At 41.3% G+C, this 24,361-nt stretch overlaps 2 protein-coding genes across 3 annotated transcripts in view; both read left to right on the forward strand.

Moving 5' to 3' along the window:
- Window positions 1-1,471: 1,471 nt before the first annotated feature.
- neurod1 (neuronal differentiation 1) lies at window positions 1,472-6,946 on the forward strand. Its single transcript, XM_069706914.1, has 4 exons — window positions 1,472-1,577; window positions 3,189-3,493; window positions 4,559-4,788; window positions 5,800-6,946. The coding sequence occupies exons 2-4, from the start codon at window positions 3,210-3,212 to the stop codon at window positions 6,360-6,362; spliced, it is 1,077 nt and encodes a 358-aa protein (XP_069563015.1). The 5' UTR covers window positions 1,472-1,577; window positions 3,189-3,209; the 3' UTR covers window positions 6,363-6,946.
- Window positions 6,947-10,488: 3,542 nt separating this feature from the next.
- Window positions 10,489-24,361, forward strand: part of cerkl (CERK like autophagy regulator) — a 29,731-nt gene continuing 15,858 nt past the window's right edge. Inside the window, exons 1-3 of one of the 2 annotated variants that reach the window (XM_069706915.1) lie at window positions 10,489-10,740; window positions 11,526-11,635; window positions 19,952-20,182. In XM_069706915.1, the coding sequence (XP_069563016.1) occupies window positions 10,595-10,740; window positions 11,526-11,635; window positions 19,952-20,182 (487 nt within the window). In that variant the 5' untranslated portion in view covers window positions 10,489-10,594. Of the gene's footprint in view, window positions 10,747-11,525; window positions 11,636-19,951; window positions 20,183-24,361 lie in introns of both variants that reach the window. The other variant, XM_069706916.1, reaches the window with a different exon arrangement.

Below are 24,361 nucleotides of genomic sequence, written 5' to 3' on the forward strand. Positions count from 1 at the left end.
GACTCTGCGTTAACCATTAGCTGTCAGAGGGTCAGACACACAAGTTACTCCACAGTTGCCCAGTAACCTCCTGGCAACCAGCTCATCATCACCATAGCAGCCTCTTCACAGCGTAACACCCTGGGTCCAATGTCCACTGCTTCTTTCCTATTGGTCAGAGCTGATGCAGCCAGTCTGGATCAGTGGTTGTGGACCAGTTTGTTAAGCCACGCCCATTGCTCATATAAAACCATGCTCGTTTGTTTTCCTCCAGCTTTTCTTCTTTTTCTGTGTGGACTTTTTTTTTTTTTTTTTTCCCAAACATGCAGTCAAAACAGGTTACGGGATCATAATTAAACAAGATTGAGATTTTGCTATAATTATTGACAATGTCGGAAGAAGAAAGATAATAGTTCTTCTGAGAGGCCAGTGAGACGATAAAGACATCCACATTGTTGGAATCTGTTTGTCAAATAAAATAAATATATAATAAAATCTGACTATCTGATTGGGAACCCAAGGACACTATGTCCCGCCCACCTATAGCGAAAACCTGACTGCACCACGTTGCCTGTCAATCAAACAGGCCCGCCTTCAAATGCACTGCTCTTTTAGGCCGTGTATCTAATTATTGGTGGGATTATTTTCAGATGGACCACCAAAAAAGTTTAAAAAGCATGAATGAGTTGTGGGAAAAATTTATTGACTTTGTATTTCTTGGGGTTGGGGAAAAAAAAGGGTCGTCACTGACATGGAAAAAGAAACTAAATTCAGTTTAAAACAGTAAACAGCCGGCCATATTAATGTCCTGTGTTTTGTTGAAACATCCCTCCACCCCAACCTCCTCCCTCGTACTCCGTCTCCTCCTTTGCTTCCATAATCACTACAGCCACTACAGCGCGCTGTCCCAATCAAACGTAGACATGGGTCATCATCATAAGCTTTAAGATATCTGAGGTGATGTCAGTGTTGTCAGCCAACTCCTCACGAGTGTGGACATCTGTTCAGGGACTTATCAGGATACTGACGCTTGAATTGAGTTTACCAGGTAGAATTGAGGACATGAGGTTTTTTGATGCAATAATGATGAACGTGCATCATTCTGAAATACGCTGTAATTATCACGTTACAGTTACAGCTTCCAGGGGTGTTTCTTGTGTGCGCATGCGTACCTGTGTGTGCAGATGGTCAACTTTTCTCACAAAGACAGCGAGAGAGAGCGAGAGAGAGAGAGAGAGAGAGAGAGAGAGAGAGAGAGAGAGAGAGAGAGAAATGGAAGATTTGTCACGTGATCCCCGCGGCAGTTTTAATGACGTAAGCACCATATGGCGTGTGCCGGGAGGGTGGGGACTCGATATGCTAATTACCCCAACCCTTCTTGTCTGTGAGCGAGTGTGTGTGTGTGTGTGTGTGTGTGTGTGTGTGTGTGTGTGTGTGTGTGTGTGTGTGTGTGTGTGTGCGCGCGCGCTGAGTATAAAAGCCGCAGCATCCCACACACACGTCAGAAACCTCACAGCAGACCACGCACAGTCACGCACGGACACGCAGACAGAGCGAGCGGGATGCGTGCAATCTGAGGACAGGACTCGTTACAACAGGTAGATTTTCTTTTTATCACAATAATCATCAATATGTGATTGAAGTGCACCTCCAACTGGTTCCTGGGGCCTTTGAGTAAATCTGACCTTCATGATGATGAATCTGATTACTTTTTAAGATATTCATTTATACCAAATTATTAATGTCTTATTTTCATTAATAGCCTCTCTGATGGAAACTCTGCGGGGTATAATACATCTCATGTTGCTGCTACATCAGAATGAATCTGCGAGCGTCTAAAATTAACCAAGAATTTTTTATTTTTTTATTCGTATTCCTAGTTTTTTTTTTCCAATTTATATATATATATATTTTTTAATGTTTTATCATTTTATTTGTTCCTGTCCATCTGCTTTTATGTGTTTACAATAAAAACGTTATTTTTCTTCTCTGAAATTTAAACAAAACACGTTTGAAAGATTTCATCTGTTTGTTGTTTGTTTTTTTGTTTTTTATGTAGCCTACTTTGTTCAACCCGAATCTCTGCTCACCTCCACCTGTCTGTCTGTTTAATTAACGGGACCAGTCAGCAGAAAAACTGATTTTATTTGCTATGGTTATTATAGGCTAATTATAAGCTTCCACGTTTAGCGCTGAAGGCTACTTCTAATAAATTTTATATTATATTTATACATATGCTGTGGCGTGTTATATTATTACATCTTTTTTTCTAAAGAAAAGGTTATAAGAAATAGTTTAAACATTCAACATTTCATGGAGGCTATAGGCCTTATTCAAATGTAAAAACTTTTTTTAACGGACATTTATTTGGGGTTTTGACGTCCTTAAAACAGATTTTATAAATTTAATGACGGAACTAATTTAAGAGCTGATTTCGTTTCTTTCGCCTTTTGCCTCGAAAGTTTCTAGTTTTTGCGATCGTTTTAATATCAATCTAAAGCTCTCATGTTGAACAAATTGTTGAGCCATCCCGGTGAATTTGTTATCTGGCCTGTATAAATTAAACGAACTATGACAGTTCCGTGTTTTTGTGCCGTGCAGTTTGACCGAATAATTAACTGTGCGGTCTTCGTGCGCAACAGATTGATAAAACTGTAGATATCAAATTTTTAATCTGAAGAATCACTTGAACTGAATTAATTGAATCTGTTATATTAGATATGAATCAGAGAGCCCCACAAATGAAGATTAAAACCAAAAATGTTTTATGTTTTGACACAGAATAAGAGCTTAATACAGGATATTTTCTTTAATTGTTTCTATCATAATTAGCCTACATTTGATAGCACCATTTTTTTTTTTATGTTTCTTACCAAAACTTATTTAAAGAAAAAAAAATATCAGACCCTCCCATCTATCATGAAATGAAGAGTCTTAATCTTTTCATCATTATAAAAATTGAAAAGTGCGGTCTGAACAACTTGAATCCCAAAAAGCAAAATGAATGTGGAGTAAAATGTTTTGAGACCTTTTGTTTCCATTTGACAATAATTTAAATAAATGCTAAATTCAAAAAAGTGCCAAATAATTGACGTTTGATTTTCTAAATCGATTATTTATCATCGTAAAGTTTTCTAATGCATGTCTACACATGTCTTAAGTTTTTTTTTTTTTTTTTTTTTAATGAAGCCATGTTTGGTGTTTTTCAGTGAATCACGGTTCAGAGCATCATGACCAGGTCTGTGCGGGAGGAGCAGGCGTCAGTGGAGTCCGAGGAGCTGCAGGAGCTCCACAGCCCCGCAGGGAGAGACACAGAGAGGGGACCAGGACTAGGAGCAGGTGGAGGGGAGGAGGACGACGACGACGAACGCCTCCACAATCTGGACGAGGAAGATGACGACGACGACGACGACGACGAAGAGGAAGACGAGGAAGAGGAGGAGGAGGACTGCGAGAACAAACCCAAGAGGCGAGGGCCCAAGAAGAAGAAGATGACGAAGGCTCGCATGCAGAGGTACATTACGTTTTTTTTCCTCTGCTTATTCTCAGTTGAACCCCCCTCCCCCCTCCAAAAAAAAAAAAAATCCCCCCAAAAAACAGCATTTTCAGTTTAAGTGCAAACAAATTTACGTTTTTCCTGATGGTGGCGCTAGAGAAAAGGTCACTGGGTCATTAAAGTGTACACGGTTCATCCTCTGGGGAGCAGGACAGAGAAAATCAAGATGTTGGACGGACAAACGTGGTCATCCTTCCCGTGGTGACATATTCCAACAAAAAGGAAAATCTCATTTTGAAGGATATGATGTAAAGACTTTGCACTATTTGTGCAATTTGAAATATGTTAAAATGAGAATGACATGAGACCAGTGCATCACTACCCAGAAGCCCCAGCAGCTCTTGTTGAATCAGAAAGAGAAAACAAGGAGGTGCTTGTTTTCACCATACAAAGCCTAAAATATCCGTTTCTATAAATCGCAGTCCGAGTTGTGTCAAACTGATGGTGCAATCATCATTATTCAACCTTTTTGCAGCAGCTATAGTTTATATCTTAATATCACAAATGTACCAAACAACACAAAACCGGAATCTGCAGCTTCACTGATAGATGAGAAAGTGCATTTGATATGCTTCTAAACAGACACTAGAAAAACAGTCAAAGATAAGGCAGCAATGTGTGTCTGATGTGTGTAGTTTAAAAACCTTGAGTGGACTCAGTGTTCACCACAAGATAGACAACAGACATTTCATAAACGTAGAGTGATTTGTAACAACAAGATGGTTGTTGTTTCAACTACCCGTCTCAAGTGTCTGGCATTAGAACAGGTTACTGTGGCCGAGAGATCCCACTTTTTAGCCTTCACACGTGCAAAACTACACCAATTGCACTTCACACTGGGCCGTAAATACCTCCAAGATGCTGCAGAACAGCATTGTGTGGCAAGCTAACGTGCTAATTTCTCAGTTGCCAACATTTGTTTTTCTGCAAATGACTGAACACAGATCATCACCAAAAAAGACGTTTTAAGATTTGATCGATGCATAACTTTGCTGACGATGAATCCGCCATCCGATTCTGCAGGTTTAAGGTGCGTCGGATGAAAGCTAACGCCCGGGAGAGGAACCGCATGCACGGGCTGAACGACGCTCTGGAGAGTCTGAGAAAAGTCGTCCCCTGCTACTCCAAAACCCAGAAGCTGTCCAAGATCGAGACTCTCCGCCTCGCCAAGAACTACATCTGGGCCCTGAGCGAGGTCCTGCGCTCCGGGAAGGCGCCCGACCTCATGAGCTTCGTCCAGGCGCTCTGCAAAGGTAAACCCCGGCGCTGCTCTCTGGTCATACGAAACTAACACGGATCGAAAATATTATAACCACATGGCCTTTTTTTACACTGACATGTTGGTGAAATGCAACAAAATATGAGCAATAGTTCTTAATTTTCTCAAAGAGCTTGCGGGTCTCACAAGAGGGAGTGTTTCATATTTACTATTACTTTTAACCTTATTTATTTATCACAAAGTTATGATTAAAAGTTGTCACACTTCATCCATCATCTTGGTCAAAGGAACAAGAATATTTGTGAACCAAATTCAATGGCAATGCATCAAACGGTTGTCGGTGACGTAGCCGTGATCGAGTGGAGAAAAAGGCAGGGGGTTCATCCTCTGGGGACGATGAACGTCAACACCAAATTTCATGACAATCAGTCGACGAGTTGAAGAAATATTTCAGTCTGGTTTCAAAGAGCTGGAACCATTAATGCAGATTAACTTTGCTCAGGTGTAATGTGTTCGAAATAACTTTAGACACGTTTTCTTGTAGTTTAAACGCAAAATAAGGAAACTGGTTGAGTCCACAAAGATCAAGCGGAAATATTCACGAAACATCCTCAAAGTCTCAAAACATCCCTGTTATAGGGGTCCATGTTGCACAAATGTGTAATGGGAAGGATATGTATTGCTCTCTCAGTTTTAGAGTTGTCGGGTAAATTCCCTTAAAATAAGACTTCCTGCTGTTCATGCGTAGCCGAGAGGTTTGAAGACGCGCTTCTTCCTTCCGTCTTCTGTCTCGTGTAACAGTAAATATTCAGAAAGCGCAGGCTGTGCCGTAAAATTACGTTGTTGTTGTTGTTTTTTTTAAATTTAAGGGCTTCTGATGAGACTTTGGAAACAAATTTAAGTAAAAGAGGGAAGTTAGTCTGTCAGTTTGCGAGGTTTGATTTTTCAGGCCTGGTAGCTGACAGAGATCAGGAGGCGTTGAAAGTGCTCAGTGATGAATCCTGATATGAGACGAGGCGTCTAATCGTCGCCTGTCTGTTCTCAGGTCTGTCTCAGCCAACAACCAACCTGGTGGCGGGCTGCCTGCAGCTCAACCCTCGGACTTTCCTGCCGGAGCAGACGCCCGACCTGCCGGCTCACCTTCCCCCCGCCGGCGCTGCCTCCTACCCCGGACACTTCGCCTACCAGAGCCCCGGGCTGACCGCCGGCTTGCCCAGCCCGCCTTACGGCAGCATGGATCCCTCCCACATCTTCCACCAGGTCAAAGGTCAGCCCTACGGCCCACTGGAGCCCTTCTTCGACGGCGTGCTGGTGTCGGACGGCCCGGCCTTCGACCCGCCCCTCAGCCCGCCGCTCAGCATCAACGGGAACTTCTCCTCGTCCTACAAGCACGAGGCCGTCGCAGCCGCCGAGTACGACAAGAGCTTCTCCTTCAGCGTGCACTACGCGGGGGGCGCAGCCGCGGGACACCCGGCCATCTACGGCAGCGGGGGGTCCAACCCGCGGTGCGGTGAGCTGCAGGTGGACGGGCTGATGGGCTTTGACGGACACTCGCACCACGAGCGGCTGATGAACGCCCAGCTGAATGCCATCTTCCACGAGTCCTGAGGAAGAGGAGGATGAAGGACTGAGAGACTGATGGAGACAGAGAGACCGTTATATGGAGAGACAGACAGTCGTGTGTACTTTTATCATTTCATAGCTGTCTCTCTGTCTGTCCTTGCTTTTCTTCTTTCTGTCTGCGTCAGGCTCTGCGACTCTTCCTGACGATGGTGATGTCGACGATGATGTCACACCGATGATGTAACCTTCTTTGTAGCGCTTCGTCCTGCAGGAGATGCTCTCTGAATGTCTTGTTATTATCCATATTATCACTTAAAAATAATCAATAATCAACGAGCAATAATCTGGAAGAAACTATGCAATTTTGTTAAAACCTGAGTGATGCTCAGCAGATAATTCCAAATGTTGAAAGAATAAAGATTTCTCTATTTTTGGGTCAGTGTGTGAGGCGATGAAGGGCCGGCGTCGGGCCGGCAACGGGCTGAAGTGTTCATGTTGTTCATGTGGTTTTTACTTTTTGCTTTTTATAACGATCCTGTAGCATTCTGTTAACATTTCATGTGACTCTTGTTCATATTTTATATGATAGATGTTTATAAAAGCCTTTTATTAAAAGGAATTCATCGTGATTCACCTGAGAGACTCTGTTTATCTGCAACAACACAACAACACAACTAAACAACTCTGTGTAGTCCACTTTAGTCCCCTTTGGCCCAGTTTGGTCAAGTTAAAAAAAAAAAAAATTATACATGTATACTTGAACACTTAAAAATAATAATAATAATAATAATATCAGTTTATAAACACGACGTCAAAAAAAAAAATCACTTCTTTTAGTCATGCTGTCCTTTTACAGCAGCTCATATAATATAATATAAATGAATTACATAATAATGCAAATACAAGAAATATAAATATATAACAAATATAATCAGAATCCTTAATTGATTCGTCAACTGAAAGCAAATTCACTGCTTCCAGCCTTTAAAATGTGAATAATTGCTGGTAAATCATAAACATATATGATAGTTAATTAAACATATTTGCATTGGAGACTGTAAACAAGAATATTTAGACCAAATAATGAATAAAATAAGAAAATAAGGTTAATTGAATTTTTTTTAATTTTTTATTTTTTTTATCACAAATAAGGTCCAGTCAGCTGTTGGGCAGTTTGATTAGTTCGGTTAAAGGATTTTTAAACTGTTGAGTTCACTCTCATATTTATTAATAGTATTTAACTTTAAGACAATGCAGCAAGTAGCTCACACATGTGCAGAAGTCCAAATTCACACCATCAGCAAAAAAATAAAAAAATTGATGTCTTTGGAAAGTCACACGGTTTCCACGTGACATCGATGTTTAGGCTCCGAGTCTGAGGCTCAACGCACGAGGAGAAAACACGTATCTGCTTTCAGAGAAAACCCTGTTAACAACATTATCACACCGACTGAAGGACAAAACCAGGATTATGGCGTATGTGTGTGTGTGTGTGTGTGTGTGTGTGTGTGTGTGTGTGTGTGTGTGTGTGTGTGTGTGTGTGTGTGTGTGTGTGTGTGTGTGTGTGTGTGTGTGTGTGAAGGGCACAGATGTTCGTTCTGCAGGCAAGATTTTAATTTATGAAAATGATCTCGTTTATGCATGAGAGACCCCCCCCTCCACACATACTACTGTCCTGCTGCGTGTGTATGTGTGTATGTGTGTGTGTGTGTGTGTGTGTGTGTGTGTGTGTGTGTGTGTGTGTGTGTGTGTGTGTGTGTGTGTGTGTGTGTGTGTGTGTGTGTGTGTGTGCGTGTGCGTGTGCGTGTGCGTGTGTGTGTGTGGGTGAGCGTAAGTCAACAGGGACAATATGGTGGCCATATCCCACCATTTAGTCTCCCTGTTAAAGTGGAATAACAATGAGAGAAAGTCAGATTGCAGCACAAAGATTCACCCTGTTAATCACAGAGATATCTGGAGCAAAAACATGAAGGTATTCAGTCACAATGTTAAGAAAAAGTACATTAGTATTACACTCAGACAGGACAGTGAAAAGATACACAGAAGAAATCTGGGAAATTTGCTGACGTTGGGGTCTGCAACTTAAACATTGGGCTGCGAGGACACCCAGAAAATCTCCTTTTAAACGAATGACACAGACTGCAGAAAATCCCAATAAAAAACTGCCTGAAGATGCAGAGGTGTTTACAGTGAAATCGCAAATTATGAATATAACAGAATAGATCTTCTGTGGCAGCAGCGGTCGTATTAGCAGTATTAAGAGTAGAGGTAGCAGTAGTCTTTGTGATGGTGGTTTTGTGTTTCAGTCTGTTGGCTGATCATAACACTGATTAATGCAGCTTATACTCAGCCATCTGTCAGCAACACTCACGCTGTGTGTGTGTATGTGTGTGTGTGTGTGTGTGTGTGTGTGTGTGTGTGTGTGTGTGTGTGTGTGTGTGTGTGTGTGTGTGTGTGTGTGTGTGTGTGTGTGTGTGTGTGTGTGTGTGCGTGTGTGTGTGTTTGAGCTGTTGCTCATAATACTGTATTAATAACAGATCCACCGTCCTCTCTGATTGGCTGGCAGGTGTCTGTTAGATCATACAGGAGGACACATATACCTTGACAGCAATTTAGGTATATTACACTGCAGGTAGCCATGACAACAGTCATGATGCTCCATGCTCTGCTTTAAACAAGGTTAGTTTTGACACTTTTGGTCAGTATACATGACAGAATGAACGCCGAGGTGTTTATTTAAAGACAATAATGGACTCACCTCTATTATACCAGAAAATCACGTTATCATCACACCCTAACATGTTATTTTTCTATTTCTTTCTCCTCCTTCTTTCATATTTCCTAATTTCAATGGAACTATTTTTTTATTATTTATGTTTATCCGTCCACCTGTGCATGTCCAGGTGCAGCGTGGGTCGCCAGCTAACTACAGGTTTTGTCTTTGCACGGGCATGATGGTACGAAATTTGGCAACGTCGCTGTTGAAACAGGACTTGTAGTTGTAAATTTGTGTTTGTGTACAGATCAAATGCACAAGAAATGCCAACATGTTAACTAGTGAGGTTGAGAAGTGCTGGTATGAGTATTTTGGGGGTGTGAAAATGTACCCAAATGTACATTTTTCAAACCAAATACTTCAGCTTGGAAAACATACAGATGTGAAAACATAAATTTCATCTTTGTGAGTTTCTCCAAGAGCATTTTTAAAGAAGTATTTTCACCTCATTCTGGTTTGCGAAGCATTAATGAGCAGTGTTGCATTCAAAATGACTTATCTTTTAGAGGAATGTACTGTATCTCAGTCAGTTGTGAGCTCGCTGCTCATGTAGCCAGGAGATCGTAATCAAGATCTTAATCAATTAATTCCTTACACTTTCAAAAGCACAGGAATAGAAACGCACAAGGACTTCCACGATAAACACAAACTTATCACTTATCACTGCAGCATGTGATGCATGTTCAGTCATTTTTTTCCCTTAACATACTTCGTGATGAATGAGAGGCCTCACTGATATTAAAAGCCTCAAACCGTGTGCCTTGATTTGCACTGAAGACCAGTTGAAATATTTCAAAAACAACCGGCAGATTTTTTTTTTTTCACTTTAAAAAAAATCAATTCTCACCATTATCACCTGACAGTGGGTGAATTTATGATTTTAACTTTTATTTTGCGGTTTATCCTGTAAAAAAAAACAACAACTCGATCATATAAAGAGTCTAACGAGTCATAAATGCAGTTTAAATACAGTTTAAAAACATTTTAAAAATTTACATTTTCTACAAATGAGCATCGATATCTCAAAATTAATACCAGGTTAATAATATTCTCGTCTCAAAGGACCTGAAACAAATCAGTTAATTTAAATATTTAGTGTAAAAGTAGCCAAACTACAGTAGAGTACCAACTTAATTCCCAAAACTGCAAACGACCGGACAATAATAAAATAATCAATAATCAATAATCAATCAGAACTGCCTTTTTTTTATCTACGATCAACTGATCGAAGGACGGGGCAATGAATCGATCAGTGTTTATGCACTCTCTGCGCGCACCAGCTTGGATGAATAGACACGGGAGCGCGCACGGCTACGATTACGCGTCGGTGGACCTGACGCGTGCCCGACTCCGCTAAAGCCGTTGCCTGTCTCCATAGTGACGAGACCCCGGAAACAAACCGTGATCAGCTTACTACATGTTTATCTGAGAGGGACCAACTTAGAACCGCCTAGTTTGTTTGTTTGTTTGTTTGTTTGTTCGTCGTTTGATTGAAGTAAACATGTCGGAGCCTGAGGAGGATCTGCAGGAAGAGCGAATAGACAGCTCGAAGAAGAAGAAGAAGAAGAAGAGGAAGAAAGAGAGGCGAAGCGGGAAGAAGAAGAAGGAGAAGTCGGAGCTGGAGGAGCAGGTGGAGGAGGAGCAGAGGTGAGTGTTTCTGAGGTTCCTGCAGGTCCAGGTTCTACACAGACCCCCCACATCAGACCCACACCGGGTCTCTGAGAGGCTCATATGACAAACTAATTCGGCGTAGAGTACAGAGTAATTCACACCGTGTACATCTGTTATTATGGAGAGCTCTTTCAAAGTAAAAGCGCTGCAGGTAAAACTTCACCAAGTAAAATAATTTATTTAAAAAAAAAAAAAATCTATCTTTTCAGAGTAAGAAATGATTCATGCAACATTGAAAATACCCCAAAATACTTTCACTACTTTCACTGACGAACCACGAGATGAGATCTCTACAACTATTTACTATAGTTTGGATTTAATCCAAATGCAGTGCAAAACCTTTAACCTGAAGTTAAGGGTACTTTTACATATAAATCAACGTCAGTCACATTCAATCCTTTTGACCAAATGAGTTCAATGAATGCTTCCATAATATTTCACGTAAAAAGTTTTTAAATATGGTGTCTGCATACTGGGCATGCTCCATTGGCAGAGCATCAGAGACTTTCAGCCAGCTGAGCTAACTTCCTGTTTATCCCTATGAACTTGAACTTGAACAAAATAATTCAACTGAGTATATTATACTTTCTATAGGAAGTATATAATTGGTAGAATAATCAAGAGTAAAAATAATCTTTATACGAAGCCGTGATCATCATTATGACCTAAAGATCAATCTATCGGTCTCTTCGTTGATAAATATGCGTAAATGACCTCTGATTGGTTCAAATAAACTTCTTGTGTGTGTGTTTCCGGGTCAGTGAGTGTGTTCTGCTGCACGGGATCTTCAAACTGGGGAAGAAGAGTCATGACGTCCTGCTCACGAGAACCCGACTGACCTGGACCCCCATCATTCCAGAGAACCCCACAGGTCAGTTACCGCAGTGACGGGTTGTCATGGCGATCAGTGGTCCTGCTGGTGTCAGACAGACTGTGTGTGTGTGTGTGTGTGTGTGTGTGTGTGTGTGTGTGTGTGTGTGTGTGTGTGTGTGTGTGTGTGTTTGTGTGTGTGTGTGTGTGTGTGTGTGTGTGTGTGTGTGTGTGTGTCGAGACAGCTGGTGTTGTAATGGAGAAGTTTTGTCTTGTTGAGACCACCTGAAACTTGACATCTGAACTAACACACACGCACACACTCACACTCACACACACACACACACACACACACACACACACACACACACACACACACACACACACACACACACACACACACACACACACACACACACACACACACACACACAGTGCACGAGGCATTTTGGATTCCTCCCATATAAAAGCTTCAGTAAACTGCTGTGCTGCTCTTTGCTGGTGGAAAATCAATCAGATGTTCATCTGCCAAACCAAACTGAATGTTTCTTTCTTTCTTTCTTTCTTTTTTTTTTTTTTTAAGCTAAAACAAAATACAGCTTTAAATACTTTAGATAAAATCTCATCTGTGTTTGAATGTTGAATAGACTCATGGTCGACTGCAGACCCACTACAGGTCCCCACACCAGAACCTGCCTCCACAACAGGCCTCGGTTCCTCCAAAAGTACAATGCAGAGAAAAGTGTCATCTGTGTATTTTGCCCCACTTTGTGTCGCTCATGTTTTCGCATACATTCGTGTCTCAATAGTAACTATTGTTTTTTTTTATAAAAGGGAAATATTTTAACTAAGCAGAAGGTCCTTCATATAAAATACTCACCGCTGTTCTGATGATATTTACAGGTTCCAGAAAGTCTGTGTTGCAACATAAGACCCGTTTTCAGCCTGCAGCTGTTTGCTATAATAAAGTAGAAAGAAAATAAGGGACGTTGAATTAGCGATTAATTCATAAATACGGGGATCACTATAGGTCGAGAGATGATGTTCAACGGACTCATGGGGCAGTGAACAGGAACGCTTCAGAACATGCCTGAGAATTGTTTTTGTTTTTAAAGTTTCCCCCGTATCAAAGTAATCAGGTGATAGCTCTCAGTGGGGACACACGACGCCCGTCCATGGTAAAATAATATTTAATTTTGCAAGGGAATGATGGACAGTGAAGGTCAGGCTGGGGACTCAGCGACTGATACCAGTATTTAATTAATACGTTTAGAGATTAGGATCCTTCCTGTATGTGTTAGGGAACTTCAGGCTTGAATTAAACACAGTTTTTTTTTTTTAAAGTGTAAAACAAAATGTGACAAATGAATATGTAGATTTGATTTGAATTAAACAAAACATTCAAAGTCTCTGGAAAGGTTTGTGCCTCCAAACAGCTGACTTTGTTCGCTCCCTCCTTCTCCCTTTGAGCAAAATGCTCACTGCACTGCTGACGCATCACGTCGTGCAAACACACATATGTAGACAGACTCAGACTGAATAGTACGCCTCTTTGTGGCAGATCCAGCTTTGAATCTGTATCACTGGACAACAGAGTCGGGTCGGTGCGTCCGGCCTTCAGGTGCAGAGCTGAAGCACGATGCTCCAGCCTGCTAACTTTGTCTCTGGGTTCAAATACTTCACCTTCTATTTGCAAAGCCACATGTCAAGTTTTGAAGTTCACATCGTACCTGAAAACTCGCCTTGATTAGAGTTGAACTCTTCTCTTCGACCATTCGGCCGACATCATGTCAGTAACAAACTACAAGATCCATTTTTCACGAAAGAGAATTGTTATTATGGCATGTTTTTTTTTTTTCCTGCCTGGACCGACTGTAGGTGCGACACAGGCCACCACCATCTTTCATACTGTATCTCAGCTTCATCTCCAGCTCGCTAAAATATAAGTCACAAAATTAAAGATACACAGTTTTAATTTATATCTTGTGTGAGACAAAGTGCAGAAAATTGATGGAGCCAAAAATGAGATTCCTTCAGTTTAGAATCAGCAGATTCATTAATTAATTAATTTACCCATGTGGCGGTAATATTGTGGTATTATTTTGGTAATGTCTTGATTTTTGGTTGAAATCCACTCAGACAGAAGTGGTTAGTGAAGCAGGATGAAGGTGTAAATTCAGAGTGTGTGAGTGGTTGAAGCCAATCTGTTTTGTTGTATTTCATCCAAGATAATGTCATTAAGCCAGCACTGTGTGTGTGTGTGTGTGTGTGTGTGTGTGTGTGTGTGTGTGTGTGTGTGTGTGTGTGTGTGTGTGTGTGTGTGTGTGTGTGTGTGTGTGTGTGTGTGTGTGTGTGTGTGTGTGTGTGTGTGTGTCTGTGTTGGCAGTAGTAGAGAGCAGTTGGTTCGGCCCGTGGGGGGTTATTAGAGTCTCTCAGTGTGAGGAGATTAACACACACACACACACACACACACGCACACACACAGTCAGCCTGTCAGCACGCTGTGTGTGTGTGTTGGTTAGATATTTCTATATAAATGGATCAGCTGTTGTTGTTTGTTTGTACACATGAATTCCTCCCATCTCTCTCTGTCTCTTTGGAGAGTCTGTCTGTCTGTCTCTCTGTTAGTGAGGTGAGACCTGAGCTGTCAGACAGATTGTGTTTGTATCAAAGCAGAAACTTGCAGGAGTATGAAAGAATTTCAAATAATTTCCCACCCAGTCTGCAGTTAGAGTGCAAGAAATCAGAGCGCTTTGCTGTTTTATACTGAAGGACTTCAGTAGAGTGGAGGGAGTTACTTGATGTGTCAGAGGTAAAAGTACGTATTGTGGTATTTAGTCTGGAGTCTGTCCAGCAGAATAACAGAAACACAGAAATAATGAAAGCTGGCCAAAAAAATAAAGCATTAACATTAGTGTGTTATCCAGGAGGCTTCTGTGTTGTGAAGATGCAAAGATTTTTTTTATGTTTGGCAGAGGGGGAAAAGTTGATGTAAAGTGTAAAAGCATAATTTGCCAATGAAAACAGACCAGGTGAGTTAATGAAGCACATGACCTACATGGCAGCAGACGACTTCATCAGATCTGTGCGGAGCGACGGACAGACCTCCCTCAGATTCATACATGAAACAAACATGCGAGCTTAATTACATTGTCTCATTGCACAATCTTTTTATGCCCCTTTGTGCCATTTTCTTTTCCCGGTTCTCTTGACACTTGCAGGGATAAAATTTGCAGGAACCTGACTCGTGTCAATCTGAAGTGTTTGTACAGGATGTGGAAAAAAAACAAAAACACTTCTGGAAGCATTTTAAAAGAGTCCACTGCTTCCAAAGAGAGCTACATCTATGAGACTCTCCTGCTAATCAAACTTTAGATTTAATACTTCTTTGTTTAAAAAAATTAAATAAAATCTTTCTGCTCTAACAGTATCTTTTGTGCAGTGTAGTACGATTGTCCATCAGCAACAGCAAGGTTAGTCTGAATTTGTGCTAATGTTGTGTTTAAGGTTCGAGGAATGGAAGTCAATGTAATGTCCTCTGAAGTGACGGAAGCATGACTCTGTGTGTGTGTGTGTGTGTGTGTGTGTGTGTGTGTGTGTGTGTGTGTGTGTGTGTGTGTGTGTGTGTGTGTGTGTGTGTGTGTGCGTGTAAACTATGATCCATAACACCCCACAGTGACCACATGGCCTGGTCACCATGAGACCGGACTGCCACTGTGTATTTTTTTTTTACGTGTGCGTGTTTGTGCGCGTTAAGGCCGATACAAACCTTTTTTTTTTAATTTTTTTTTTTTTAAATGTTTTTTGTGGTCATTTTATGCTGAGGAGAGGATGAAGGCTCCAGGGATCGAAAAGAAGATGGTACAAGGTTTTCAAAATTATAATAATACCAAAGGATATAATGTGTATGTATATTTATTTCTGTGTGTGTGTGTGTGTGTGTGTGTGTGTGTGTGTGTGTGTGTGTGTGTGTGTGTGTGTGTGTGTGTGTGTGTGTGTGTGTGTGTGTGTGTGTGTGTGTGTGTGTGTGTGTCATCGCAGTAGGTTTGCAAGGGCATGAGGGGAAACTCATATCCATCTGGAACCAACCAATGCGCACTCGTGCATGTATGTGTGTGTATGTGTGCGTGCATGTGTGTGTGTGTGTGTGTGTGTGTGTGTGTGTGACTCTGTAGGTTCTGTCAGCTCAGATCAGAGTCATCTTTATTGGGGTGGATGAAAAATCTGCCTGCATCTCTCTTACCATAATTTTTTTTTTTTTAACTTTTATTTTTTTTTATATCCATGATGTTTGTCTTGCCAAAACAGGGAAAGACACTCACGAAAAAAAACGGATGGCACTATGAATGCTGGAGAGAGAATTCTCTCTTTTAAAGTCCACAGCTCTATGCAGTTTTTTGGGTTGGTTTTTTGGCCTCTTTTAGTCTCATTATTTTGGCGGTTTGATGGCACATTCATTGTTGTTAAATTTCTCTTTCACCAGCTTTCAACAACGCCCGTTTTGAGCAGCAGCTGCTTTCATCGAACAGGTTCTGATCAGTCTGTCAGATGTTCATCTTAGGAGTTGGAGGAGAGCTACAAGAAGAGTGAATATGGGATGTTTATGTTTGTCGAGGGGCCGAAAAGGCAACATTTATGAGATGATATTGTCACTCCGTCTCTCTGCTGGCTACAACAGGCTTTCTTTTTGGATATACAGTAACTTTGGGATATTCATATTAAAGAAAAATCTGATAAAAATCAGCCTCACTGGCATGTTTTTGATGCAAAGTGGCAAAAACATTTCCTCCACTTAACTTCCTTTTGTTTACAAATGTTCTAGAGTCATAATTGAGCTTTTAAGTACAATGTGTGTGTGTGTGTGTGTGTGTGTGTGTGTGTGTGTGTGTGTGTGTGTGTGTGTGTGTGTGTGTGTGTGTGTGTGTGTGTGTGTGTGTGCTGATTTTCATGTCCCTTGTGTCAAATTTGTGATGCATTATTGGGCGACATGAAAAAAAAAAAATGGACTTGACTTAAATTTACCGGTGATTCTGCCTCCATGTGGCTAAAACATCTATTAAAGCAGCTTTAAAATGGTGTACGTTAATTAATTCAGTGAACGATAAGGCATCGCTGATTTTTATTTTGTGATTAGAAATCATATAATCTCTACGAATTATTTTTTTGGAAAACTTGTGTGTATGAAGTGAATAGAACAGACGAGAAAGGCAAAATGCATATTTTGCTCCGATTGGTTCAAATGGAGGCAAAGTCCACATTTGATCATATTTCAAATGATTTAACTTGAGCGAATAATTTTCACTCCTGCAAACACTTTACATTAACATACGAGAAGATAAAAGAATAAACTGAGTTGTGAGATCAGTCACAGTCTTGGCTGCACACAAACACACTCCGAGCAGCACCGGGACAAAGTGGCTTTATTTAACCACACGTTGGCATTCAGAGCGAACGACATTCATCGTGTGAAGTCATTAAAGCGTCTGTTTAGATTCCCCTCCTGACTCAGCAGAAAAAAATAACTCTGAATATGTTTGACAACAGCTGAACGCAGTGAGCGGAGAACGAAGCGACAACAACAGACAGACCACCGTCACACAAACTCTGACCCCGACATATGGCCGCTGGCCTCACCGGGGGAAGAGGGGCGGGCGGTGTTTGATAACAGCAGGAGGGTATTTCATAGAATGGGGGGGGTTAATCAGCTATCATCATCATTTATAACTATGTCCTGTCCTCTCTGAGCTGCTTACTCTGGATTTTGTTGCAGGTGTTCGGTTGTTTGCTTGTTGTTTACTGCTCATATTATTGTTTATTGCCAGTTTGTAAATATTGTCAGTGCAGCAGAGTGACGTCTCTTTTTGTCATTTAATTTCCTCTGAACGAACAGATCTATCAGGATTTCTCACTCTGCCATCTCTACATTAAGAGTAAATTGGACAATTTGACACAGCTGTGTTGTTTTTATGTATATTTGAAGTGAACGCGTGATGCGCTCCTCGACCGTTTGATGTAGGGCTGAAGATTTCAAGCAATTTCCTGAACCAGTTATGGGATTTTTATATTCAAAATATAATACAATACAAAATGCACCTTTTTCCATAATAACAGCACTGTTGAAACAATATGACTCAATATTGTAGCCAAATCCAGATACAATTGGTTTTATTACGTTGTAATAAAATAATGCCTTCTCTTTAAATTGCAGTGCTCTTTTCTCCTTCATTTCCTCCCCTGCTGTTACCAATGCATATTATAAATATATAAAATATGGCCAGCCTTCATAGTATGACATAAATCAGAGGAGATTAAACCTGCTTCAGTACAAATAGCTGTTACCAAGTAAACATAAAATAGGTCACACGTAGTTCACATACAGTATTTCATACATTGAAAGCATCAGAGGTTTAAATCCGGATGGATAAATAATATTTACAATAAGAATCTCTGTGGATTTGAATATATCTGATGATTAAATTGGAGTTTGTTTTTTCATGTGCAGATGTTTGTCCACCTGCTGTGACATGTGTCCTTCCCCAGAAGCTACTTTAAGCTTCAAAATAAAAGCAATATTTCATGTCAAACACAAACAAGTAGAGCTTGTTTCATTTTCACGTAATGTACGGATCAATTTCTTGATTAAAAGATTTCCATGTCTGTTCAACAGGGTATCGGATTATTATAAAGTCTTCAAAGGTCTTAGATTAGAAGCCTGTAGTCGTTCCTCCTGTTCATACCGGCCTTTAAAAGATCCCGATCCATCACCGATGTGCTGTCACTGCATCTGATGAAGACCCCATTTTGTGAAAAAGTATCTTCTGAGTGTATCTGAAGTTACTGTAGTAGGCAATCGTTATCAGTCGACATTGAATACATCACGTTTTATCTGTGAGTTCAGTAAAGAATTTTCCCTTTTGACACCTTCCTTCCTCTGCAGCTCAAAAGGGAAACACAAGGAGTGAATTTTTTTTACTAAAACGCTCTGTAACTTTGGAAGATATCGACTTGATTTCATTAACCGAGACTGCTGAAGCCTCTTATTGGCTTCAAATGAGGTTTTGACTGTATTTCGCTCCCCCATCATTGAGAGATTTTTTAACGATCAGAACAAGAAAAAGGATTCCAGCAAGAACAACTTGTTCATATGATTAACATGACGACTGTTTTAAGGCAGACTGGACAAATTTTAAATCTGTCCTTTTAATGGAAAAATTGAAAATTCTCCCATTTGAGTTGCTAAAACCAGCAAATACTTCGATTTTTTTTTTTTTTTTTTTTGCTGGACGAAAGACTTTATGGTTATTTGAATATGAACAAATCCATTAAAAATGTGTCATAGGTTCTGGGAAAGTTTTATAAATATGTAAATGTAATGATATTAGTCAAAAGTTGTTTAAAAAAAAAGGGCTAATTGACCTTGTTTGCAATTTTACAAAAAAAATGTATGGTGGTTTATGGAGACCATTAACAGAACCTGGCAACAGGCTCACTATGACGTATCTGCTCAGTTTATAACAGACATACGGTGGATGAAATGCGTGTGTGTGTTATGTAACTGTGAGTTACAGTCTGAGCTCTGCTGACATTATCCTCAAAGGATTGGATGATTAATCCGCCACGGACCAATCACATTTCGCCTTTCGTCCCTGATTACGCTGATTGATCGACAGGTGCTAAAGTACATTCCACTGATCAATGGATTAGTAATTAGCACAGTAAATTATATTATGTAACCAGCAGCAATATCTTACATTCATATTTGACTGACTGACAAGAGAGGGTGGACAAAAACATGAGAACATACTGTACAATGTCATTTACAAAATTCAAAACTTGATACAGAGTTTATTAATTGCGATTGTTTACAGACACCACTGTTTTATTTCATGATATACTGTATATATTAGTATTGATAAATATCTATATATTGATAAAACTGGAGATAGTATATTGCTGTTGAACCTCTTGTTATTTAGATAAACTTCTTGTCTCGTAATGAAGTACAAGAAATTCAGAATTGTTAAATAAAAAGTTTCCAAGTCATGCTTACTTCAGCTAACTTCAGCTAATATTAAAGTTAACTTAATGTAAAGAAATGATTGAAAAAAAAAAGAAAGCAATTTAACATAACAGGAAAAATTCGCTTTTGGCATCTTTTTCAGAATCAGATGACGTGATGTAGCAACAGTTTCAGTTTCACCTGCTGTCGAAGCACATGTTTAGCCTAGCTTAGCATAAAGACTGGAAGTAGGTGGAAACTGCTAGCCTAGCTCCTTCTAAGGAGAAACAAAAACACCTTCCGACCCCCGAAGCTGTCAGATGCACTTGTTGCATCTCGTGTGTGTTTTGGTCGTTACCTCTGCCTGTCTCTCTGCAGGTGATGCGTGCGTGCTGCAGCCAGGTGTGATGCTGCTGCAGGACGTGTTTGCGGTGAAGGTGAAGCGGCGGCGGTCGGCGGCCCAGCAGTCGGGGGGAGCCGTGCTCGGCGTGGCTCTCTTCTGCTGCAAGAGGCGAGGGAGGCGGCTGGAGGAGGACACGCTGCACCTCCACAACGCCTCGGCAGAGCACACACACGCCTGGTACAACACCCTGAAGGAGCTGCTCGCAGGTAACACGCACAAAAAAAAAAAAAGAAATATACAGTGACTTTTGTGTATTTTTTGAGTTTGTTCATTTTCAACATCGGTTGTTGAAAATTTTCGTTGAAATACTTTCATTTTATAGTGACATTATTTCGCTACAAAACAACAGAAAGCTTCTCAGAGGTTGGGAATCATTCACTATTTCCTTTAGGAAGAGACAACTGGTAGTTTTACTTCAGCGAATAACATCAAAAAGAAAGGCTATCGTAAGTAATATTATTGGATCATCAAGAGTAATTGGAGAAGTTGGTGTTGGAGCTCAGTTGGTTGGAGCACTTTGACACTATTAACCATGAGGGGTTTGGTGGTTTGTTTCCCGTGTTATCCTGTAAAGATGTTGAACAAGGAACCCTTAAATATTGACATTTTTTTTGGGAGGACAAAAAACCAAATCAATGTCATTTTAATACAACTTTTGTATTACAAATCAAACCTAAAACTTCTACATAGTGAAATGGTTAGTCACAGGGAGTATGTCTTTTTTTTTTCTGATTTAGATGAACTTGGGGGCCCAGTTTGGAGCCTCCTCGGCCCCACATGAAGTCTCACTCTCATAGACTCGTGAAATAATCCAGGCCGACGGAGAGATTGACGGTTCGTGTTACATAAGAGCTGAAACACTGGAAACATGAGTCAGTGCTTCTGTGAGCGTAACACTGTAAGACGATTATACACAAACACTGCTGAGTAATACTGTTATCGTTAACAGATTACACAGATAGATGAAAGAATGAACGAATTAAAATGTATATCTTGGATTCTGACTTGTGACAGCGAACAAAATAAACAATATCTCTTTGAAGCAAAATACGTATTTAGCATATCGAGAGCCAAATCCTCTTGAAGATTGTCTTCTGTCACACCAGCAGCAGTAAATAACTACATGATAGCTAGAGAGCCAGTCTGGACCATCGACTGTATATAAAGATGGATGATGGGTCACCAGTCAAAGTCAAACGCTGCCTTGAAATGGAACCAGTGAGCTTGCAGTTACGACATGGGAAGCTGTGTGCACTGGATGCTCGGCGTTCGAGTGATTAAGTCGTGAGAAGACCGTTACTAAGCAACAGCAACATGGAGGCTGTCTAGAACCCACAGAGGCTAACAATTTAGCAAGTTGGCAGGCAAGTAATTGTAATGCAAGAAATTCAAGGGGCATAATAACAGAGGAAAAAGATGAGGCTGCTGGAACACTTTTTGAAGCATTTCGAAGTTACAAATAAAAACTCGATATGACTAAAATTATATTCACTTAACAGCCAACAAAAAAATATATACTTCCATATGCCAAGCCGTTTCGTTAAACGCTAAAACATGTCGCGATTCGTGAACTCAGAAATTAGAAAATTCCAAAATTGTGAATGCTACAAGTTCAAATGGACTTTTCTCTCGAACACTGTTAACACAAACCCAGCAAAAATATCTACCTCACTTCTGAGGTAGTTTGAAAACATTTGTTGATATTTTTAAATCAATACTCTTGACAGACACGGTCAGGTAGCGTGTCGCCAACCCCAAAATGAGGCACGCTGGGATATCGAACACAGACGTTTGTGTACCGTGTCTCCACGAATGACCTCCATCCGAGGGTGAGCCAGTTGGTTAGCCAGAAGCAGTGCTGGATGCTCAGATTAAAATTTCATTGTTTTCTATCAGCCTGCTCAACACTCAGTTTAATGAGGTGAGTCACAGTGACATCAGGCAGGAGCACTAATCTGATAATCCACAGGAACAAAGACACATACACACACATTCAGCAGTACTCAGTAACATACTGTCAGCACTCGAATCATGTTGTCTGCAAGAGAGATTAGCTAAATTACTGTCTCCAAGAATACGCGTGTGCAACCGTTGTGCACAATCACATGTATGTGTGGTCAAATGTGATCACAGCAGTTTTTGGCACATGTGAAATTCATGTGTTTTTTTCCCCCTCTGGCTGGGGAAGAAAGTGAAACATTTAGCAGCTAAAGAGAGACATTTTTTTCAGAAAGACAAAAGAATATTGGACAAATATGGCTCCTAATAAATGCTGATTGTCTGCTTGATACACGGTGATGTAAACAGCGAGCTCCTTGCTAGCACGTTCACAAACGACTGATAATGTGTCAGTAAAGGCAAGCATAACATAAGCTTAACAAAAATGTCCCTCAGCATTGTCTGCCAGACATCATCATGTTTAACACGGTTCTTGTAAAAAAAAATATATATATATATTAAGTTTCCCCCCCAAAAAAAAACGTCCTCAGCGACGCGACCGCCTGCTGTCAGGAGCCTTTTTAATAAAGTTCTGAGTGTCGCTGCAGACGGACGTTCCCAGACGCTGGTTTCCAGGTGCACCGTAGTGGGCGGGGCCTGGCTGACACTTAATACACAAAAGAAACGTTGGATTTAACTCACACTAACACACTTCCCATTGCGGCTCGTCTCGCTTCGTCCGACTACGTAGACTCCGACAGAGACGTTACAAGCTATCAATAAATGAGGAGGTCAAAAGGTCACACACACACACACACACACACACACACACACACACACACACACACACACACACACACACACACACACACACACACACACACACACACACACGGTACCTGTCGCTCTTTCACCATGGCATTGATCTGACATGTTATCGCTGGTCACCTGTCTGTCTGTCCGTCAAACCAGATTACCCACGGGGCCCCGCTGCAAAGTCACAACTTCTTCAAGTGTTTGTCCTTCGGGCCTCGCACTCGCACACATGAATGGCTCTCAGGTCGTGTGTCAGCTCGAGTGGTCACACTGCACATCAAACTGTGACGGCTTTTGTGACTTTACACACCGCGGTGGACGGGGGGGGGGGGGGGGGGGGGGGGGGGGGGGGGGGGGGGGGGGGGGGGGGGGGGGGGGGGGGGGGGGGGGAGTGTGTGCGTGAGTGTGTGTGTGTGTGTGTGTGTGTGTGAGGGAGAGAGGTAAACACAATCGTCCGCTCTGCTTGCCGCGCGGACATTAAGCCTATTTTCCAGCCAGAGGTCAGTGTGAAAAGCGTATTGTTTAGAGAATCACGGCGTCGCGGATCAGGCGAGTCCCGCCGCCGCCGCCGCCACTTCTTAACCTCCAGGTCCGAAACATTCAGCAGCACAATGGTCGAACAGAGAGCAGACCCTTCTCGTTTCCACGGCGTCATTCTGTGCCGTTTGCTGTGTGCAGCAGCTGCAGAAAGTCTGTGCAGAAAGTGAATGGAAGTCAGATGGACAAAGGGCGAACGCTGGTGCTGTATAGAGTCGGTTCCCATACACGCAAGTCGGACGGCGGGATGGATTGACTGCAGTTGTTTAACAGCACAACAGACTGACAGGCCAGCGGCGGCGGTGGAACTCGGGGGACGACCGAACCGAGCGCGGCCTGGCCGCCAGGTGCCGTCGCGACTCCTCCCAGATCAATTGTCTTGTCAATCCCACGTCAAGTCGCAGTTTCCAAAAATGTGTGGCTTCACGAGCGAGACCGGTGGCGTCGGTCGGGCAGCACTGTACGGTGTCACGAGGTCAAGCCGACAGTGTCAACCCAGTGTAATACAGTGTAATATTGTTAACTAATAAACTGTTTAACTCCAGGCATCAAAGTCTCTCTTTAGGGCCACACAAAAAGGCTTTACGCAAGTTGTTTACAGACGGTGTCGTCCGAAGTCTCTTTATAGTCTTTGATGAGTAAGATCGACATCATTTCTCTTCAGATAAGTCATCAATCCGTCGGTCCCTGTTGAACTGCAGAGACTCAGAGTCCGCTCGCTGTCGTACGGAGCCGCTGAAAGCGCGATGCGTCTTTTTATTTACAAGCAACAACAACAGGCGACTAAAATTGTACGGGATCTTCCGATGTTCGTTGCTAATAAAAAAGAGTGACGAGAGATGAAAAGGTTTTGATAAAGAGCCAGATCCAGAGTGGAGCTGTGTGTCAAAAGCCACCCTTCATGTAATGTAATAATAATTTTAATGTAATTATAATTATAATAATAAAAGGACTGTTTTTATAATTGTATTATAATGGCAGGGGCTGCAATTAACAGCCATTATTATGGTGGATAATCCTCTTATGAAAAGATCGGTCTACAAAATGCCAAACTATTGTAAAAAAAAAAAAAAAAAAAAAAGGTTTCCTAGAAT

Source organism: Brachyistius frenatus, unplaced genomic scaffold (genome assembly GCF_029030835.1).
Source record: "Brachyistius frenatus isolate BFR_SWC_R1_liver_20210118 unplaced genomic scaffold, ASM2903083v1 Contig_66, whole genome shotgun sequence".
NCBI classification, from domain to species: Eukaryota; Metazoa; Chordata; class Actinopteri; family Embiotocidae; genus Brachyistius; species Brachyistius frenatus.